The sequence below is a fragment of the Equus quagga genome, chromosome 3 (genome assembly GCF_021613505.1).
Source record: "Equus quagga isolate Etosha38 chromosome 3, UCLA_HA_Equagga_1.0, whole genome shotgun sequence".
Lineage (NCBI taxonomy): Eukaryota > Metazoa > Chordata > Mammalia > Perissodactyla > Equidae > Equus > Equus quagga.
In genome coordinates, this window is record NC_060269.1 from 86,230,843 (window position 1) to 86,250,615 (window position 19,773).

Sequence of the window (19,773 nt, forward strand, 5' to 3'; positions counted from 1 at the left end):
ACTAGTAAGAACTAATGATAAACCCAAACACCATGAACTTTCTGTGTGGCCTCATACAAAAGTTGAGTTTGTGTCGTTTTTTTCCTTGTCTATAACACGTATATTTAGTGAAATGTCATAAGCAAGATGTAAAGTAATTTTACCAAATTGCTACCTGAATTATAAATAAAATTTTCATGAAATAATTTAGGAAAATCTTTCACTTTAATGGGAGAAAGCTAATAAACTATTTTGTAATGTTTTAAGGGAGGAGTTATTTAATATAAACACATCCTAATAATCAATATCACTATGAAAAATAAGCATATACTCCTTCTGGCTATTATTATCTTTATTACAAAATACGTACTTTAAGTTGAGGTAACATTTCAAAGGGTGTTTGGCAAAAATCAGTTGAATTCTGTATACGCAATTTTGCTATGTGCAACATACGTAAAGGACTCAGAGAATAATTTTTCCAGCATTGCACATAGGCTGATTTTAGAAAAATATAAAGCTAAAAGTTATCTATTTAAAGAGGACACGTCTTCTTCTACTCTCCCCCACCCAAACCTCCATGTCATTACCAGCGGTCAGTGAGGCAGTGTTCATGGGAGTTCACAAAAAACATCAAAAAGGGTAAATTCGTTGGAAAAAAAGTTTTGTTTATCCGAAACACCACTTTGTGCCACAACTTGAATGTGCTTTCACAAACTAAGTATTCAATCATATAGGATTTACTGTTGTTTATCTCAAGAATAAATAGAATTTTCTTGTTTTCAGTGGAGAAATCCTATGCAGCGCTCCGACTCCAGTATCCTTTCTGCTGTGAAGCCCTCTCTGATTCTCCAAGGCAACGTTGGTCACCCCGTTCTGGGCTCCCATACATTCTCTTCATAGCTCGGTTATAGCGCTCACCGCATTGGATTGTTATAATTCTTGTTTCCCTCATATGTATCTCTCTTTAGCTTTTTAGCTTTATTTATCCCTCTATAAGCTCCTCAGGAGCAAGAAACAAGTCTTAAGCTTCTTTATATCCCCAGCACTTAACGCAGTGCCTGGTACATAACAGAACCTCAATAACTGCTTGTTAGGTTAATGAGTTAGGAACTATTTCAGCTGCAAAGCTACAATGTACATCTTTCCTTCCTTCCAGTCTCATTGAGTGTGTTCTGGTGTCATTCCTCATTACTTAAACCTCTATGGTTGGTGACACCCTAGACACAAATATAATGTCCAGCATTTCCTTTCAGAAAGAAATGGCCTCTGGTTATCCTTCTGATAAAAACATCAATAAATTATAGTTATAATGATTTCCCTGCTCTCCAACCCCCAAGACTCCTTTGTATGAGAGCCACGTCTTAGGAAAGCTGATGTTAATAGCCATCTTGGCAATCATTATCATCTTGATCCCCGATGGGTTTGTTGTGATAAGCATCGACTGTCAATTTTCGGCTTTCTATCTCAGTGTTTTTCACCTGACCATCTTCCTCGCTGCTTGATTTGCTCTCAGTAGAGTTGCTGTCTTCTTTCGATTTGCTGCTGTCCTGAGAATCACTGCCATCCTCCTCCTCAGACTGGCTGTCCTGCTCCGACTGGCTTTCCTCGCTCTGGCTCTCTGTGGAGGCACTGTGAGACTGGAGGCCCTCCTGGCTAGAACTGTTCTTCTCCTCGCTGGACTCTGGGCTTTCCTCCGAGTATTTGAGGCTCTCATTGGACTCACTGTCGGCTTGCTCCTCTCTGGATTTGCTTTCTGAATTGGAGGGTTTATTCAAGCTGTCCTCTTCACTGGAGTCACTATCTTCCTGATCTTCTTCTGAGTGACTGGTGGTATTATCTGGGTTGTCACCCCTGGACTCACTCACTGTCTCTTCCTGAGATTCACTACTGTTTTCTTGAGATGGCGGGTCATCCTCTTGAATAGACTCATTGCTGGGGTCTTGGACATTTTCATTGTCTTCCTGGGACCGATTCTCGTCACTGTCTTCTTGAGATTCATTCTTGCTGTTTTCTCTGGATTTTCTGAGGCCAGCTTCTTTGGAGTCAGTGTTTTCTGTGGAGTCACTCTTGACTTCTTCCATTGTGTAGTTATCATCAAGCTCACCTCTGTCATCTTCTTCAGAAATGCGGGACTTTCTGAAAAATTTCCTACTGGGATACTCCACTAATTGGCTCTCACCTGAATCCTGAGTGCTTGTTTGCTTGTCTTTGTTCTCTTTTGATTCTTTTGGCTTGACACTGGCATTGTTCATTCTAGAGTTGCTTCTCTCACTCCTGAAGGTGTCTGGATCATCACTCTGCATTCCTTCATCATCAAACTCAGAGCCATCCCCATGGCTACTATCCCCCTCACTGCCACCTCCCACCCAGTACTCCTCACTCTCACTGTCTTGAGTCGAGTGACCTCCCTCAAGCCTGCTGTGCACCTCATCCTCATTGTCAAAGTCTCTGCTCTCACTGGTGATATCTTGGGTACTGTCTTCCCCTCGGAGGGCACTATCTTCCCTGGATTGTGTGTTGTCAGCTGAGTCCTCATCACTTCTGAGTCTAGAATGTCCTCTTTGTGTCTCTTCAGGTCCTGGGCCATTGTCATCATCACCAAAGGTGTCATCTCCACTGTCATCTTCATCATCATCTTTATCATCTACATCCTTCCCTCCGCTCCGAGAGAGGCCACTAGCTGGTCTATACACATATTGACCGTCACGAAGGCCCTCCTCTGATTCAGCACTGTCACTGGGGACTTCATTTGCCTGGAATTTGGGGTTAACAGACACAGTCAGCACTCTGGCAGCTGATGCAGAGGGTGTTATCTAGCGGCCATCTGGGCTCTTTCTGCTTTCTTCTTCCTATGCCCCCCCCCCCAACCCATGGTCAATTTTACTGCTCAACAATATCTCTGCCAGAGTTTAAAAAGAAGGAAGAGGAGTTCAAACTCAACTCATTCCATTTTACAAGGCACTGTTCACTCCATGCTGCAAAAATTTTCTCAAAAAGCTTTATAGAAATCACATTTATGAAACAAATCGTATTGTAAGTACGATTCCTTAAAGGAAACTCTCTGGTAATTTTTTGAAATTAAAGAATTAGTTTATAATGCTCACTCATCAGATTGTTTGGTTTAAAACAGAGTTTTAAAAAATATTTGGTGATTCTAAAATGACCCAAATATCTTTGGGTTTTTTAATCAACTCTGGGGAAGAAAATGTGTTAGGGCAGGAGGATGAAAACTTGAGCTAAAATGAAAGTAAAATATCGTAGTGAGGTATATATCTCACCCAAACCATATTTTACCTCATTCGCAAGGCAGAGAGTTGCCTCTAGAAAGCTCAGCTAGAGGACTGCAACTAGCATGACCACCACGGCAGCTTGGTTCTAAGTGTGAGCTCAGAGCAATTCCCGTCAGTGAAACAATTTGATGCTCGACACAGACGGGGAAGGACAGCGAGTCTTCATTCATTATGCTCTGGGAAAATCTGCTCTCTTTACTGGACCCTATAACAGAGCATTCTTGCCAACTTTTTTTGTTTTTCCACATGTTGCCGTGGATCAATTTCCTTTGGGAGTACGGGATGATGACATCTCTTCCCATCGCTAGAGTTTACACGGGTCTGCTGCAACTGAGCGTCTCCTGAGCTTTCCATACCTCAATAGGGGCACAGCGCACCCTCCTCAAGCAGGGACTGCTACCTTCATCTGAGAGCCCAGAGAACATTGAGACAATAAGCCACAACATCCCCAGAAAAGAGCATTTCCCCAATTCTGTGCTTACAAATTTCTAGATTATTGCTCTAAGAAGCCTTTAGTAAATAGTGGTTAAATGCCTAATAATTTGTCTTTCAACTCTGGCTGAGGAGAGCATGCAACATGAGTCAAAGCTTCAGGGAGAAACATGGTTTCTGAAATCTCTGGAGCCCCACAGGATTGAATTTCGTCAAAAATGATAGGACAGCTAAGAAAATAATGACATTTCCTCTTAGAAAAATGAAAAAAAACAAAGAAGAAGAAGAAGAAGAGAGAAAGCAGTTTTTTATTACAGGAATATAAGCTGTCAGCTTTTCTCACTCCCAGGACCACAGATGAGACTGTTTCAGGGAGAAAGTTATTACTGAAGCAGCTGTTTCATTAAAGCTTCCTCGGGGCTCTCCTCTTCTCTCCTCTAACAGGATCCTTGACCCAGAGGAGGTCTCCACCCCAAAAGGCACTTTATGTTGGCCAGAACACTTTTCTCTGCCTGACCTGAACTGCTCCAATTGTACAAGCAACATTTTAGATTGAGGAGCGAGCTATTCCTTGTCTAACATAGTCTATGACCATTTGTGCATGTTTATGTATATGTATATATATTCTTTTTAACTAGGTGCACATTTAGGGCCACAACATCTATAATCCGGTCCCAGTGATAAATATGGAATGAACAGCATGTCCACATCCGAATTCTCCCACTCATTTTTCCCTTCTTATATTGTGGAACTATTTAGCCAGCCTAACCAATGGTTAGAAAATATTATATTTAGAACAGCTGCCAGGTAATTTAATCTAACATCATTTCCTTCGATTTCTAAGGAGCCTAAAAAGTTAAGAAAGGTCTGTTTAATTACCTGTTCCTCTGAGCTAACTTTACTTTCTTCTGATGACTCACTGCTCTCCTAAAAGGAAAAATAAAATGTTGTTTACTTTTCCTTTTAGTAATTCCTGAGGAAAGAAATACGATACATATCAATTACTTGCAGTTTGGATTTACTGCTTTCCAAATGGCCGATGGTGATGAGAAGAGTGTTAGTTACTTCACGAGATGTTTATAAGAAAGAATAAATAAGATAGTTACCAAAGCTGGTGTTGGTGTCTGAGCCAAATGACCCTGCAAAAAGGAAGGAAAACAACTTACTCCACAGATGGATTATGTCACTGCAAATATTTAGAATAATTTTAGGTCTTTTCTTTAGTTTTTTGGTATATATTTTATATTTACATGAATAATAATGACAATTTATGGTGAAATGGCTAAAAACTCAATGTGAGATGACTAATGGCCTGAAAAGATCTTGTGATATGAAAGACCTAGAAGATTTTGTATTTCTGATCTTCACTTAGCAAAAAATATCCTTTTGTTGAAGCTGGTTGTTCACACAACCTAGAGAAAATGTAACACAGGAAAAGCAGCGTTGGAACTCAGAACTCAGATTTGAGTCTCAATTGACTCCTTGGTTTTGGTTTTAGCCCTGAAAAGCCACCATCTTGGTGTTAGCACTGAAATTCATATATTTCAGGAAACCTTTAAGTCTCTGGTAAACTGTGATGGTTGGTCACTCTATGTGAGTTTGGACAATTCACTTCACCTGTCTGATGTCACGTTCCTATTCACAAATTTAGACTATTAGCAACCACTGCACTCCCTCCACAGGGCTGCTGTGAGGATGAAATTGGCTAATGCCTATGGAAGCATCTTGAGAACTATTTAATATGATATAAACTAAAGAAATGATCCATTTTAAGAATATCCACTTTATAAAATTTAATAGTAGACAAAACTGAATTGAGAAAGCCATGAAACCTTTCTTGTGTCATAAAAGATCACCAAAATAAAAAACAAATGCTGTCTGAAACTTAGTCATAGTTGTGATTTATTTCACTTTCTTTAGTCTTATAAGAACTGTAAGAATGCCTGAGCTACCTCAGGTGCCCTCTCCCCACCCATTCTCCCCCTTCCCCTGGAGCCTGGCAAAACCCCATATGGCTCAAAGCCACTGAGCGATGGATGTGAAGACCCAAGATGCACAGTAGAGCAGAAGGAGCTGCTATCAACATGTCTTCAACAAGCTTCTCAACAACGCCAGGCTGGGGATATCTCCTCAGAGGAAGGAGCTACAGCGTAATCCATTTAAGTCTTTGCCCTGTGACACAGGCGCAATGGCGGACTCCACTCTAGTCAGTTATCATTTGGAATTAAGGGGTGGAAGGGAACAAGAGTTTGGTATTTTTCTCATGTCAAGGCTATACTTGAGAACACAGTACATTTGTGGTACTCTTAGAGTCTCTAGTTGAATGAGAGGAAGGATCTAGAGCAGCTGCTTTTAAATTAACCAGTCTAAGGACATCTCTGATGAAAGTTCATGTAAGAAATCATGCAATGTCTATTCTAGCCTCAGGCAGGGGCAGGACCCCATCTCAGGCCTTTGACATTATCTGGCCACCACTAATAGGGTTGTGCTCAAGCTGTATCGTATGCAAAAGCCAGCAGGAAACAAGGTAATGAACAAAACATTCTGACTTAATGTAAGATTTTAATCCTCATTTGTAATTCCAGTCTTAAGAACCTACTGATCTCCTAGACCTGGCCCTTTCCTGAGAGGGAGACAACACCCTGGTAGAATGTCGATTCTGGAACCAGAGTGACCTGGGTTCAAAGTCTGGCTCTAATACTTATCAACCATATAACCTAGACAGACTAGGTTACTCTCTGTGTCTCAGTGTTCTCATTTGTAAAATGAGAATCAAATACAACATCTAATTCATTGGGGTATTGTGAAGATTGAGAAAGTTAGTACATGTGAAGCACATGGAACCGTGCCTGGCAATGGTTCTTAAGTCATTGAGAGTTAATAACTACTAGGTTGTTCAGAGTCAACACTCAGTAAACATTAGCTATCATTCCAAAGACTCTAGCATCCTCTCATCTTTCTTTTCTCACCTTCCAGGAAGTGACCTCCTGCCTGCCAGACATCTCCTGGTAAACAGATTTCTAGTCCTAATTCATCAAGGGCAGTCTTGGTTCATTGTCATTTATCCCCTTGCACTACTATACACATCCATTACGAAAATGAAGCTAAAGGAAAAAATGCTTCCTCACCAAATTATACTATTAAGTTGGAGTTGAAGCATTATATGAACTAGAAATTACAGCTCTCACTGCCTATATCTAGGTTATTAATATGTTCATTGACTCATTAGTAGTTTCAGCACTTGCAATGGAGCCAATTTGGTTACACTAGTAAAATACTAAAATAAAATACTTCAAAAAGTCTTATTTGTACTCACCTTCCACTCTTCAGAGCTCTTGGATTCAGTATTTTGATACCTGGCTACCTAGAAAATTTAGTACATATGGTCAGCTCACAGAGAAATTTCCAAGGCAGCAGCTATTAGCACTTTACATACTTAGAAGCATGGCAGTCAAATTTTAACAGGCATCAGAATCACCTGGAGGCCTGTTAAAACATACTGCTGTGCCCCGTCCCTAGAGAGTCTGATTTAGTAGGTCTGAGGCAGGATCCAAGGACTTGCATTTCTAATAAGTCCTAGTGACGCTGATGCTGCTGGTCTGAGGATGACACTGTGAGAACCACTGCTTATGGGGAAGGAAAATGAGAATCACAGCTATGTGAATGGCAACTGAACAGAATAAGCAATAACTCAGATGATACTTTAAAGAAAATAGCTTCCTAAGAAACTACTGTTTTCATCCTACTGGAACGTACACAGCCACCATGGGTCATAGCCAATGGGAATTGTGGAGTTTTAGATATACAAGGGTTTTCTCATATAGCTGTACCTTGATACTTACTGGGAGAGCACAGGAGAACCCCCAAAGGAACATAAGCAGGATGCTGGTCTTCATAGCTGGTGTGACACCTCTATCTGTGAAAAAGGACAGAAGATGTTTTCCTCATGCTGAAGAAATACAGGAGCTTCAACTTTTTAACAGTTTCTTCCTATTAAAAAAACCCAACTCATCCAAATGTCCATCAACTGATGAATGGATAAATCAAATGTACTATACTCGTACAATGGCATATTATTTGGCTGTAAGAAAGAATGAAGTACTGATACAGGCCACAAAGTAGAGAAACTTTGAAAACATCACAGATTGAAAGAAGCCAGACACAAAAGACCACATACTGTATGATTCCTTTCATATGAAATGTCCAAAATAGGCAAACCTATAGAGACGGAAAGTAGTAAGTGTTTGCCCAGGGCTGGGGATGCTGGGGGGTTGAGGGTTATAGCTAAGGGATGAAGTTTGGAGGTGATGAAAATGTCGTAAAATGTGTTTTGGTGAAGGTTGCACAACTTTGTGAATATACTAAAAACCATGGAACTGTACACTTCAAGTGGGTAAAGTATATGTCTGAATTATATCTCAATAAAGCTGTTTAAAAAGAAAACTCACTCCTAAGAGATAAATTGAAAACTTTTCAATGAGGAGCTCTATAACTAACATAAGGCATAAACTTCACTAACACATAAAATATGATAAATGGAGGGAAAAGTAAAGAAAGAGGAATAGAGAAATTTCTGACCATTGGACTTTACAATAATTATGCAGCTTGGTGAGGCAGAGCAACCTGGCAAATATAGTCCCCCACAAAAAACTACATTTATTGATACCATTAATGGGTGGTGGGCATTTGTCTTCACACACACACACAAATGCTTCTCAGTCACATTTTATAACCTCATAACAACATCTAGACAAAATAGATTGATTTTGTGTTTTTTTCTTGATCTGCAAGAGTTGTACTAGGGCAGGCTTCATATTACAGCTCCAGGAAGCTCTTAATATCTACTGTGCTACATTTAGTTATACATTATACATGATTATGCTAAATTCTTTTAAGTGTCATTCACAGTCCTGAAGGATCCCAGGAAGATTAGAGGTTTGGGACACACTTGTGCATCACGCTGAGAGAAACATGCCAACTCAAGCTGTCTTTTCCTGGAGGATGGCTTTGTTTCATACTTCAAGGACTGGTGATTTGGAACACAATTTGTTCTATATCTAAAAATAGATGTACTAGATGCTAATGTAAAAAGTTACTGAAATGATTTAAAAGGAAACTAATTTTGCCTGAACTAGAAAGCCCTTGATCTGCCCTAACAGACTTGTCAGATGGACTTCCATACATTTTGAGGAAAATCTTACAAGTTTATTTCAGACTTGACTTTTGTTGATAGTATCCTTAAATATTAAATATATACTATACTAGCGACAAAAGACCTAAGCCAGAAGTTCTCAACCCTGGCTATATATTAGTATCAGCCAGGAGATTTAAAGACAAACTGATGCACACATCCCACCGCAGAGTGTAAATCAGTAACTGGGGGTGGGGACAGGTATGAGTTTGCTTTTAAGGTGCTTCAGATGATTTTAACCTCTCATCCAAGAAATAAGAATACATTGTCAATAATGTCTGAATATGCTGAATAAGGTCTGAAATGTTGGGCTCAAGAAGTCATCTAATCTTATTCTTTCTTCAAGAAAACAGAAGTACTAAGGTGAGGAGACTGCGAATGTCCCTCATTTCTGCTTTCATACAGCTCAGATGGTCCCACAGAGCCTCTCGTTTTATCTCATGAGCATTTTCCCTCTTCAACAGAACTAGTCCTAGTTATCTTCTTTATTCTAATTCATCATAGTTCATAGTAGTCCTTGTGTTCTGATACTACTTTTATTTCTTTTTCAAATTCTTTACCTAATACCAACAGAGAAAACATATGAAAATGCTCAACCTCACTTAAAACAAACCTAATTCAACAAGATATTAGTTCTTAAGGAAACCAGAAAATCTCATCCTCGAAGATGCTTTGACATAAAAATTATTTTGAGCTGAAGGCACTTGGGAAACAGCAGAACCAAGAAGGGTGCTCTGATTCTCCTTTTTCTTCCTGAAAGCAGAAGCTAGAACTCCCATATGTAGAGTGTGTTCCCTTTCCCTGTACCAGGAGGAAGGAAGACATTCTTGTCACCATAGACAGAGTGGAGGTTGAGAGAAATCTGGACCAACAAACCTTGTTAAGCTAACCCTATCTTCCCACTCACTTCTCCACAATATAACCGCCCATACTCCAAACTCCTTTGTCTTGTCAGTTCATCACAAAGTGTATTATTTCTTTGTCTAAAAAGTATAAAATTTTTCTGCTCTGGTCACTTCTTCAGGTCTTCATTCTCTTGTGAAGGCTCCCATGTAGATGCAAAAACTTTACTAAAACTTGTCTGCTTTTCTCCTGTTAATCTGTCTCATATCAGTTTAATTCTTAGGCCCAGCCAGAGATCCTAAGAGAGTAGAGGAAAAATTTTCCTCCCCTACACTTATCTTTAGTGCACACAATCAAAACTTTTCTTTAAGTTCTTAGGTTCATTTCTTAAGGAAAGGAAAGTTTCCCCCAAATGTGATACTCTCAAAACAACTGCATATCAATGGTTTTGGCTTCACAGGTCAAATGAAAATTAGGCCGCTCACCATTTTAATTTTCAAAGTGAAATTTGAATAGGGCAATAATCTCATGATGTTCTGAAAACTAGCAAATATTGCAGTCTTGACAAAAGGGCAATGAATACTGAATTCTCCTCCTGTGTTTTCTTTTGTGTCCCTCTTAACTAAATAACAAAATATGACGCGATGCTCTACACCAATGAATGTTGTGTTTTTTACGAACGAAGTGTATGCTTCCAGTATTCAAGTGTCTTAGGGGTGGAATATTATGAAACATAAGAAAGATGCACTAATTTGCTCATGCTTCTAGAAATACCATTTAGCACCCTGACCTAAAGTAATACTTTCCCAAATGGAAGTCTAATAAACCAAAATAAAATACAACCTGGGGTCCTGAGAGAGCTGATATTGCCTCCCAAAGAATATTGTCTGCCATCAGCATTAAAGAAAGTCAGATCTTAAATCCTATATTAGATTTTCAATTAGTATTTTTGATAAGAATAATTATTCTTTTGTGAAGTATATTTCCAAATGAGAGCTCCAAACATTTATAAACTTTTTAACTGCCACCCTAAAAAGAGTAGAAGTAGATATGCAGTAGGCATATTCAGAGTAATAAATTTGAAAAATAGCTACAAACCTGAAAGATGTGAGTCTACAACCCTGAGTTCTTCTTCAGTGACTGGCAAGTGTCATTTTTCCATGGCACATGCTGTCATTCTACAATGAGAGCATGTAGAAAAAGGAAAGTACCAACCTTAATTTGAGTTCCACTTGTTTGGAAGGCAGTGTACATATTAGAGATTTTCAATCTTTATGAATTGTTTTCCCAAAGTTGAAAAGATCCAGAATGTTTAGGATGTAGAGAAGGGGATTGCAGACCCTTCTCTCTCTGGCTCCCCCAAGGTGTAGTGAGAACTTCTTAGTGCTCTCAAGGAGGGAACCTTGCTCTGGAATTTCCTCAAAGTTAATATTCACTTATAAAGTATACATCTTCTTTTATGTAAACTGAAATGAAGAGATAGGCCACAGGAAGGAAATAAAAGCTTGAAAAGTCATAAACTCAATTTATCATGCTTAATTTGCTTTGTCTGACTTAGTATTGTTGTTCTTAATAATACTAATGAACAATGTATCCATTAATTAGCAGTAAACAAATATTGATTCAGAATATCCTATGTGCCGGGCACTGTTCTAAGCTCTGAGTGTACAACAGTATGTAATAATGATAATAAGCTGACCTTACTCAGAACCCAACTAACCAGAACCTCCACTAGCTAGAATTTGTTTTGTTTATTACTCTTTGAAAATAAAGTGGAATTTGGCCAGGACACAAATTCTATCAGGAATTCAGAGAATCAAACAAATAAATCAATGAAAATTTCTAATCTTTCCAGCTGAGGTTGTCTTGAGGTCAATTACAATCAATCCTGTGTCATATGCCTTCAACCACAGGAAAATAACTCTTAGGTGTCCCAAAATTAAATATATATTTGCAAGGCCTCTATGCACCTGAGGCACATTGATCCACATCACCATTTTGGGGTAGGTAAGTAGACTAATGCCCTTTAGAAAACTGTTTGTTTGTTCATATGTTTTAACCAACCAGATCCAATTAGGATAGTTTACTTGGCCCTCAGATAAACAGAAAGTATGGTTCACCAGACGTTATTGCTCCTAAAGAAGGCAGGTTGCTTGAAGTGTTGCTATTACACATGAGATCGTACAGAATGCACTGCCTGACCACAGCTCCCACTCTGTTGTGGAAGACAGACACTTGTGATATGGATGAAGAAGTGGAACAAATGCAACAAATAAAAATACATATGGACAGGAGTACAGATACTCCTAAGTGTCCTACACTAGAAAATGTATTAAAAAACAATTATATTCACATTTATTGAATTCTGACTGTATGCAGGGCATCATGCCACATGACTACCCAGCTAAACAATGCAAAAGCATGATAATTATCACACCCTTGGTTTATATCAGTGGTCTTAGCATCTTCTTTCAGATACTCGATTGATAATGAATATTACTAGATGCTGTCTGGATGAATAGCATCAAATGGCTTTTAATTTAAAAGTTCACATTTTGAAAGTCCTGCCAGTCTACTTCAGATTCTTTCATAATGTCTTGTAGGCCGTGAACATCACTCGATCCATGAAACCTAAATATGCAAGTTGTACTTGTTTTGCTAATTAAAGCTACACTGCAAAATGACCTTCCATCTTCCTCCTGTTCAGTCAACTTCCCCTTTCAGAAGCACTATGCAGAGATCTAATTAAGTATTACTGAGAAAAACACCTGGCTCTATTGACTTAACATGTCATTTTACTATCATTATTTACTGGCGCATAAACAACAAGTACAAAAATGGGAGTCATTTTTACCCAAGCCCCAGCTCTCCCCATCTCTTTCGGCATGGCGTAATGCCTCTCAACATGTATACATTTTTAATATTTTCCAAAAAACACAGCAGAAGTCATTTTAAGAAATTAAAAGATGAGAATGTCTTACCCTCTTCAGTTCACAAAGACTTTTCCCAAAGTCTCCACAATCAGGCTGAAGTTCTCACAGAGTAAACTATGCTCAATGAAGTCACTCTTGTGTTGATGTTCTGAACAGGTCTCTGATGGTGCTGGAATTTAAACTCTGCTTCAGCTCTTCATAGCCAATCAGCCTCGGGCTGGGGGTGACTGACATCACAAGGTGTCACCGGGACTCCAGTACACCCACACTTCCTCCAGCTCACAGAGACAGATTTTCCCTAAAAAGCTCTGTGGTTCCCAAATGACTAGACTAGTTTCCATTAAATTGAAGATCTTCCTAAAGCTTTATTTTGATTTCTAAATATATGTCATTCACATCCATGTAGGCTTATGAGCATTATAAACAATGACAATATCTTCCACCCACTGATTGCTCCCAGTAGACGCAAGGATGGGAAAAGGAGAGTCAAGTGGTGGCTAGAAAGTTTCCTGTTAATGTACACTTTCAGGTTGTACATTAAAAACTCACTAAAATAACAGATTTGCCTAAATTGTTGATCTTGAGAATATGGGCTTTTATTCTTTCCCTTTCATCTTTTAACAACCTCTACTACTCGTCTCCTTTTCCTCTCATCTCCCTTCCCCCATATACACACAAAGGTCCAAAATTCTTACTAACCTAATGAAGTATCCATTTACAGAATTATGTGATTGGAAATATTAAAACACCATCCTAAGTAACGTTTTTTCACCAAAAATAATTTAAATCAAACGCTTCATTATTCCCCCCAACTGCCTGCCACATTTTGGTTTTAACTCTGGTGACTCTTTGAAATCAGAATTGGATTAAGGGGAAGACTAGTTGGGTAACATCCAGGGAAACCAGTTTCCAAGGGACTGCCATCACTGAAAATGTAATGAAATAGATAAAATGGTGTTTATTAGGACTCTTTAAGGAGCGTACTGAAGGTTGCTGTAGGGAGCTAAAAGTGGGAGCATGCTCCAGTAACAATAGAATGACCACTGAACAAGTATTTAAAGAATATAAGTCACTGGACTTTAACTTCTTCAAGAATGGGGATGTTTGCTTTGTTTATTGGTATATACCCAGAGCCCTAAAACCTAGGTTCCTGGATCATAATAAACACTCAGTAAATACTTTTATGAATGACTGAATAGATTGGCTTTAAAATGGGCCAGATTATTAACTTGACTGCAGTACACAAATGACTCACTCTGACTTTTTTTGAAAGTGTTACGATTGTTGTCAATTTTAGTTGATACTCCTACCAACCTGGCTATTGCGAATTGGGATGCCCAATGTTATCCAGGAAACTAATATCAAATATGTAGATTCTTAACTTATTCAGTGTGAACTGCAACTGGGTGGGAGGCAGAAAATGCTGAGAGAGGAGTCTAGTTTCATGTAGGGCTGATTAGAAAACCAAAGATCATATGAGAAAGCTATAAATTCCCTATGTTCTGTTCCGGTTCTGAATCACACTCCCTAGTGGTTTCGTAGGTCTTGACTGACCTCTATCCTACAAGAAACTTATAATCTTATGTCAGAGTAGACTCTGGGAAGACTTTGGCAGAGGGCGTTACAGGACATTGTTTTAGAATCTCTCCAAATCCCCACATAAAAACAGACAGAGCTTCTAGACAACAAAACAAAAAGCCACATTCAATATTTACAACAAAACTTAATGTTTCGGTTACCTATAACTGCATAAAAACTACTCAAATACTTGCATCTTAAAACAACCACCATTTTATTATCTCCTATAGCTGGGGCTGCAATCATCTGGGGACTCAACTGGAATAGAATACTCAAGATAGCTCTCTCCTATGGTTGTGGTCTGGGAGCTCAACTGGAGCTGTTATTCTGAGCACTTCAGTTCCCCTTTATATGGCCTCTCCTTGCAGCTTGACCTTCTCACATGGTGGTTGGGGTCCAAGAGCTTCCCAACAATGTCACTTTCTCCACATTCTATTGGTCAAATCAGTCACAGGGCCATCCTAGATTCAGAAGGAGAAGTAGTCTCTACCTTTTGATGTGAGGAGCAGGTGAATGTACAGGGAGCAGAAGAAATGTTGAGGCCATTTTGGAGAACGGTTACTATACTACATGACAAATTATACCCACAAACTCCAAACAAAGTGGCTGAGGACAACTGCCACAAGATCTACATCATCTCTGCAGGAGTGAGCAGAAGGAAACAACAGGACTTCTGATGGACACGAGAACAGGAAAACTCCGAAACAGTCAATAATTATTGCTGAGAGGTGCCAATGGCACATAATGAAATCTGAAGAATCTGGAGCAGTCTAGCCCCTAAAAATTCTCAAAAAAGCCACCACAGCTGCCTTCCAGGACAGACTCATATAGAGCATAAATTGCTGGGAGTAGATTAAAAATTTCACAGAATAGGTACGACAGAGAAGGCGCAAATAAGTGTGGAAGAGGGGAATGGATCCAGCAAATCTTAGAAAACAAGCTGCTCTATTTTTTTAACACAACATGAAAACAACAGAATAGGAGTTATGTGAAAGCTACCCTGAGTTATGCCTCCTTCTAAAAAGCTCAGGAAAACCAATTTCCTATAAAACAAACAGCAAAAAAAATGAAGTTTAAATCTCCTAAGAACAGAAAAACAAGCAACTTTACAGACAATGAAAACATGTTGAGAATTCATCAAAACCATAACTTTCTATTTTAAAAAGAGCAAAAAGACATTAAAAATAACACCATATATGAAAAAAACATAAATAAAAGAATAACAGAAATGTAATATCTGAAATTGGGAAAAAATTTGAAATAAAAGAAAAAATTATTTTGGAAATGAAGACTAAACTAGAAGTAAAAGATGAGGGAATAAACACAACAGATAATTCCTTAAGAAAACTACAAGGCATTGGGGCTGGCCCCGTGGCCAAGTGGTTGAGTTCACGCGCTCCGCTGCAGGTGGCCCAGTGTTTCGTTGGTTCGAATCCGGGGCGCGGACATGGCACTGCTCATCAAACCACGCTGAGGCAGCATCCCACATACCACAACTAGAAGGACCCACAACGAAGAATATACACTATGTACCGGGGGGCTATGGGGAGAAAAAGGAAAAAAATAAAAGTCTTAAAAAAAAAAAAAAAGAAAACTACAAGGCAAAAAAAAGACGAAAATGTTTTAAATTTTAAAAAAATGAAGGAAGAGAAGAAAAGTACTTGGTAGCAAGTGACTTATATTGAAGATGGGCAAAGAAGCTCCAAATTACAGATAATAAGAGCTCTGAAGAAGCTAGAAAAAGTGAAGGAAAGGCAAAAATACTAAATAAGTAAACAAATAGCAACATTTATAATTCAAGGAAATTACTCTGAATTTAAAAAGATTTTGAGCTCAGATTTAAAGAGCACACCATGTACCTAAGGATATCAGCTTGGAATAACCAGCACCAAGACATATTCTAACTAAGTTACCAGACTTTAAAGATAAAGAAACAAGTCCTTTGGGCTTCTAGGCAAAAGCAGCAAATGACTTATGGGGGAAATAAAAGTAGATTATCATAAGACTCTTTGACACCATGCTTTATGCCAGAAGAAAATGCAATAACATATTGCACTTGCATATTGCATTGCAAGAAAATGTGAACCAAGGGTCTTATAGTAAACAAAACTGACTTTCAGGTATAAAGTTCTCAAACAAACTAATAACAACATGCAAGAACTCAGGGAATATTATTTCCTTGAACCATTTCTGGAGAATCTACCATAGAATAAGCTTCAGACAACCAAACTGACTAGGAAACAGTGTCATAAAGACAGATGGTAAGCAGTAAACGTGTAGTTACTTGTAGAAATAAAATTAAATAAGGCTAAAGAGAGAATATAGTATGTAATGGTTATGTACTTAGCATAGATAGAGCACAACTTTTTAAAAGGTGGGGGAATTGAAGAACACAAATACAAAAATAATTTCAAATTTTCTCAGTAATTTATACTATTGATGACAATATTATTGTTATTCTGAAAATGTGTGATGTGGGATAAAGTAAATTAGTAGTTATAAATTATTCCACTTCTTTCTATCAATGTGTCCTTGAGAATCAAGATTCTCAATGTGGAAGATACAGATTTGATAGAAAAGAGGGTAAGTAAGAAATCCTGTAAGTCTAAATTTAAATGGAACGAATTAGAGTTTACTCAGGAATTATTTAAACACACACCCCCATCCATGTATATCTTAGCTCTGTCCCTACAGACACCTAAAAACAATGACACACACAGTAGTAGTTAGTGTCCCTGCCACTCAGATTACAGCCTAGCTCCCAGGGCCTCTTGAGGAATTAGCTGATTCCAGGTGTGTGGCCTGAAATGTACAAGATGAGACTGGAACTTCTTGTCATACTAGCTTGCAAGAAAGCTATCAAAGACCATTAGGATTCTGTCAAAGGGACTCAAGAGCCAACATGAACAGGCCTCCACTAGCCAAAGATAGAACAATGTAACCTTTAAATAGATAATAATTGCAACAGACTGAAACCTGTCAAATAACTTTAAATCCATGAGTTTATAATGATATTACAAAAATAAAATAAAACTTTAACGAGTCACCTTCGTGATGACAGGGAGCCAATTCATAATATAGAAAACCTGTAAATAAATGGAAAGAATAAACCATTTGCCCAGCCCTATATGAACTGAACCAAATTAGAGATGATGAGAAGCAAATCTTTATAAAAGTATTTCAATTAACAAATTAAAAGCAATGATAGAATTCACCATTTTGTAACTCCTAATGAATTAATCAATCTGGGCATTGCACATCAATGGCTCACAAGAAGAGAGACAAGCAAGGCAATCAAACCATCTACCAAGTTGTAGGACATACAGACAACAAAGGAATATTTTTGCACCATGTGTGTAGGCAGTAAAATTTAGACTGTGGGAAACTCTACAATCCAAACACCTTGGGTTCTTCAACAGATAAATTATTGGGAAAAGAAAGAGAAGACATGTAAGTACAATTTTAATTATTTTTAGACTTAAAATACATAACAATCTTTTTTAAATGCACAAAACTAGATTATACTTTCAGGTTTTCACACTTGGGTGATAAAACGGTAAAGAAAATCAAGAAAGTGATTTCTGTAAAATTCAAAATTACTTTTTGGGAGATAAAGAGTGTTTATTTGGGATGGAGCACATGAGGGACTTCCAGGGTGACTGGCAGCATTCTCTTTCTTGACAGAGACAGTGGTTACAAGAGCAGTCACCTTATAATAACTCATTAAGCTATAGATTCACTTTGTAGGGTTTTCAATATATGCAGTTATTTTTATAATAAAGTTTTAAAATATTTTTTAAAAACTGTCACACATAAAATATGTTTAAATCCTTGAGTTTATGCATTTACAATGATACCAGAAATAAAACAATACCAAAAAAATCCTAATTGTGCAACATTGGAGGATGTTAAGAAACAAACATCATTTTAAAACTTAACTTAAAAGAAAATAATTAAGCATTTATTCTGTCTTACCTTTATGAACTATACCTCTGGATAACAGGTGAGGAATTTTCTCTTTATAGACATGAATGAAGAAGCAAGGATGTAATTAGAATATTATCAGTTTTGCAAACTCAAATCAAACTGCAAACTCAGTCAACAGAACACAGTCTGGGAAAATGGATAGGGCAAACAACCTAGTTTCTTCAACAAATAAATTGCAAGAAAGAGAGAGAAACCTAGAGATTAAAATGGACCTAAGAGACACAGCAACTACTAATAATATGTGAATTTTACTTGTATCCTAATTCCAAAAATTGGTTCAAAAATATGACAGTTGTGAAACAATTAGAAATGTGAACACTGACTTGAAATTTGATGATTTTTAAGAATTGTTATTATAAGCCTGATAATGGTATTGTAGTACTTATTTGAGTCCTTAATTTTAAGAGACTGAAATGCTATGATGTCTGGAATTTGCTTCAAAATGAAAAAGAGAGGGTAAGTGGGTAGGGAAATAGATGAAACTAATTTGCCATGAGTTGATCATTGCTGAAGCTTGATATAGAAAATAATGGTTTATTATTCTATTTTCTCTATATTTTAAAGTTTTCAATAATAAAAAATTATGGATGAAAATTATGTCTGATACTTCAGCAGGCCTCAGTATTCACGAGGTTATCAAATATTATACTGTCTACAGAATCTATTAATTTCATAATATCAATGTGAAATCTAGATTTTTTTATAATTAAAGGGTAATTTTATAAAAATTACAAAATTATGATCATTAGAAGCATTAGTTAAGAATTAAAAGTAGAGTCTATACAACTTAAGTATACAAAATACAGATAGAATAATTTGTATTATATATGAATTATATTCATTAAAATGTAAACAACACAATAATGAGCATTTAATAAGAGGCATTTGAGAAGAAGATACATAAATGTGAGTAAGGGTTAATTAAAATTATAATTCCTTCCTTAGTCATGTGATATTATAGCTTTGAATTTAAGTGGGTGAAATAAGACATCAAACAGTATAGCATGCTTCTCAGGCAATATTCTTCTGAGTTAGAGTCTTGGTTTCACTTTAACACACATGTAATTTAGATAAAATAAGATTATTTTCTGGAAAAAATGAAACAATTAAGTTTAAAAATTTTTTTTGTTTATATATTTATTCAAATATTTGCTCAAGAAATGATTTTTGTGCCTTCGTTGGCACAGTTAGGAAATGCTAGGAACAATTAGGAACTGTTCCAGGCACTGGTGACAGACACAGGCTCTCTACTTTAGATTCTACCAATAGAAAAACACATACAAAATATTAATACAATGTAACCAAACATCTTAAAACATCAATAAGGAGAGTGATGTCAACATCATGGCAGAGTGAGCGCTTCCCTTAGACTCTCCCATCTAAGATACAACAAAAAGGACATTCATAAACCAAGAAAGGACATTCACACAACACAATAGACATCTGAGAGATCCACACAGCCATACATCTGAAGGTGGGTGTGCTGGACCCCCCCAGGAGGCAGTACAAGGAGGTCCTGATCTAAGGCACAGGACCTCAT

At 37.6% G+C, this 19,773-nt stretch overlaps 1 protein-coding gene across 1 annotated transcript; it reads right to left on the reverse strand.

The window, feature by feature from the left end:
* Window positions 1-323: 323 nt before the first annotated feature.
* DMP1 (dentin matrix acidic phosphoprotein 1) lies at window positions 324-12,811 on the reverse strand. Its single transcript, XM_046656928.1, has 6 exons — window positions 12,717-12,811; window positions 7,544-7,617; window positions 7,018-7,065; window positions 4,808-4,840; window positions 4,581-4,628; window positions 324-2,732 (listed from the first exon to the last, which is right to left on the reverse strand). The coding sequence occupies exons 2-6, from the start codon at window positions 7,595-7,597 to the stop codon at window positions 1,356-1,358; spliced, it is 1,560 nt and encodes a 519-aa protein (XP_046512884.1). The 5' UTR covers window positions 7,598-7,617; window positions 12,717-12,811; the 3' UTR covers window positions 324-1,355.
* Window positions 12,812-19,773: the final 6,962 nt, after the last annotated feature.

Excerpts from the sequence above, each read along its gene's own strand:
- DMP1 (XM_046656928.1), bottom strand. The coding sequence starts at position 7,597 with ATGAAGACCAGCATCCTGCTTATGTTCCTTTGGGGGTTCTCCTGTGCT. Across the intron at positions 4,629-4,807 it reads AGACACCAACACCAGCTTTG|GAGAGCAGTGAGTCATCAGA; the intron begins GTAACTATCTTA and ends TTTTCCTTTTAG. Across the intron at positions 2,733-4,580 it reads AAGTTAGCTCAGAGGAACAG|GCAAATGAAGTCCCCAGTGA; the intron begins GTAATTAAACAG and ends CCCAAATTCCAG.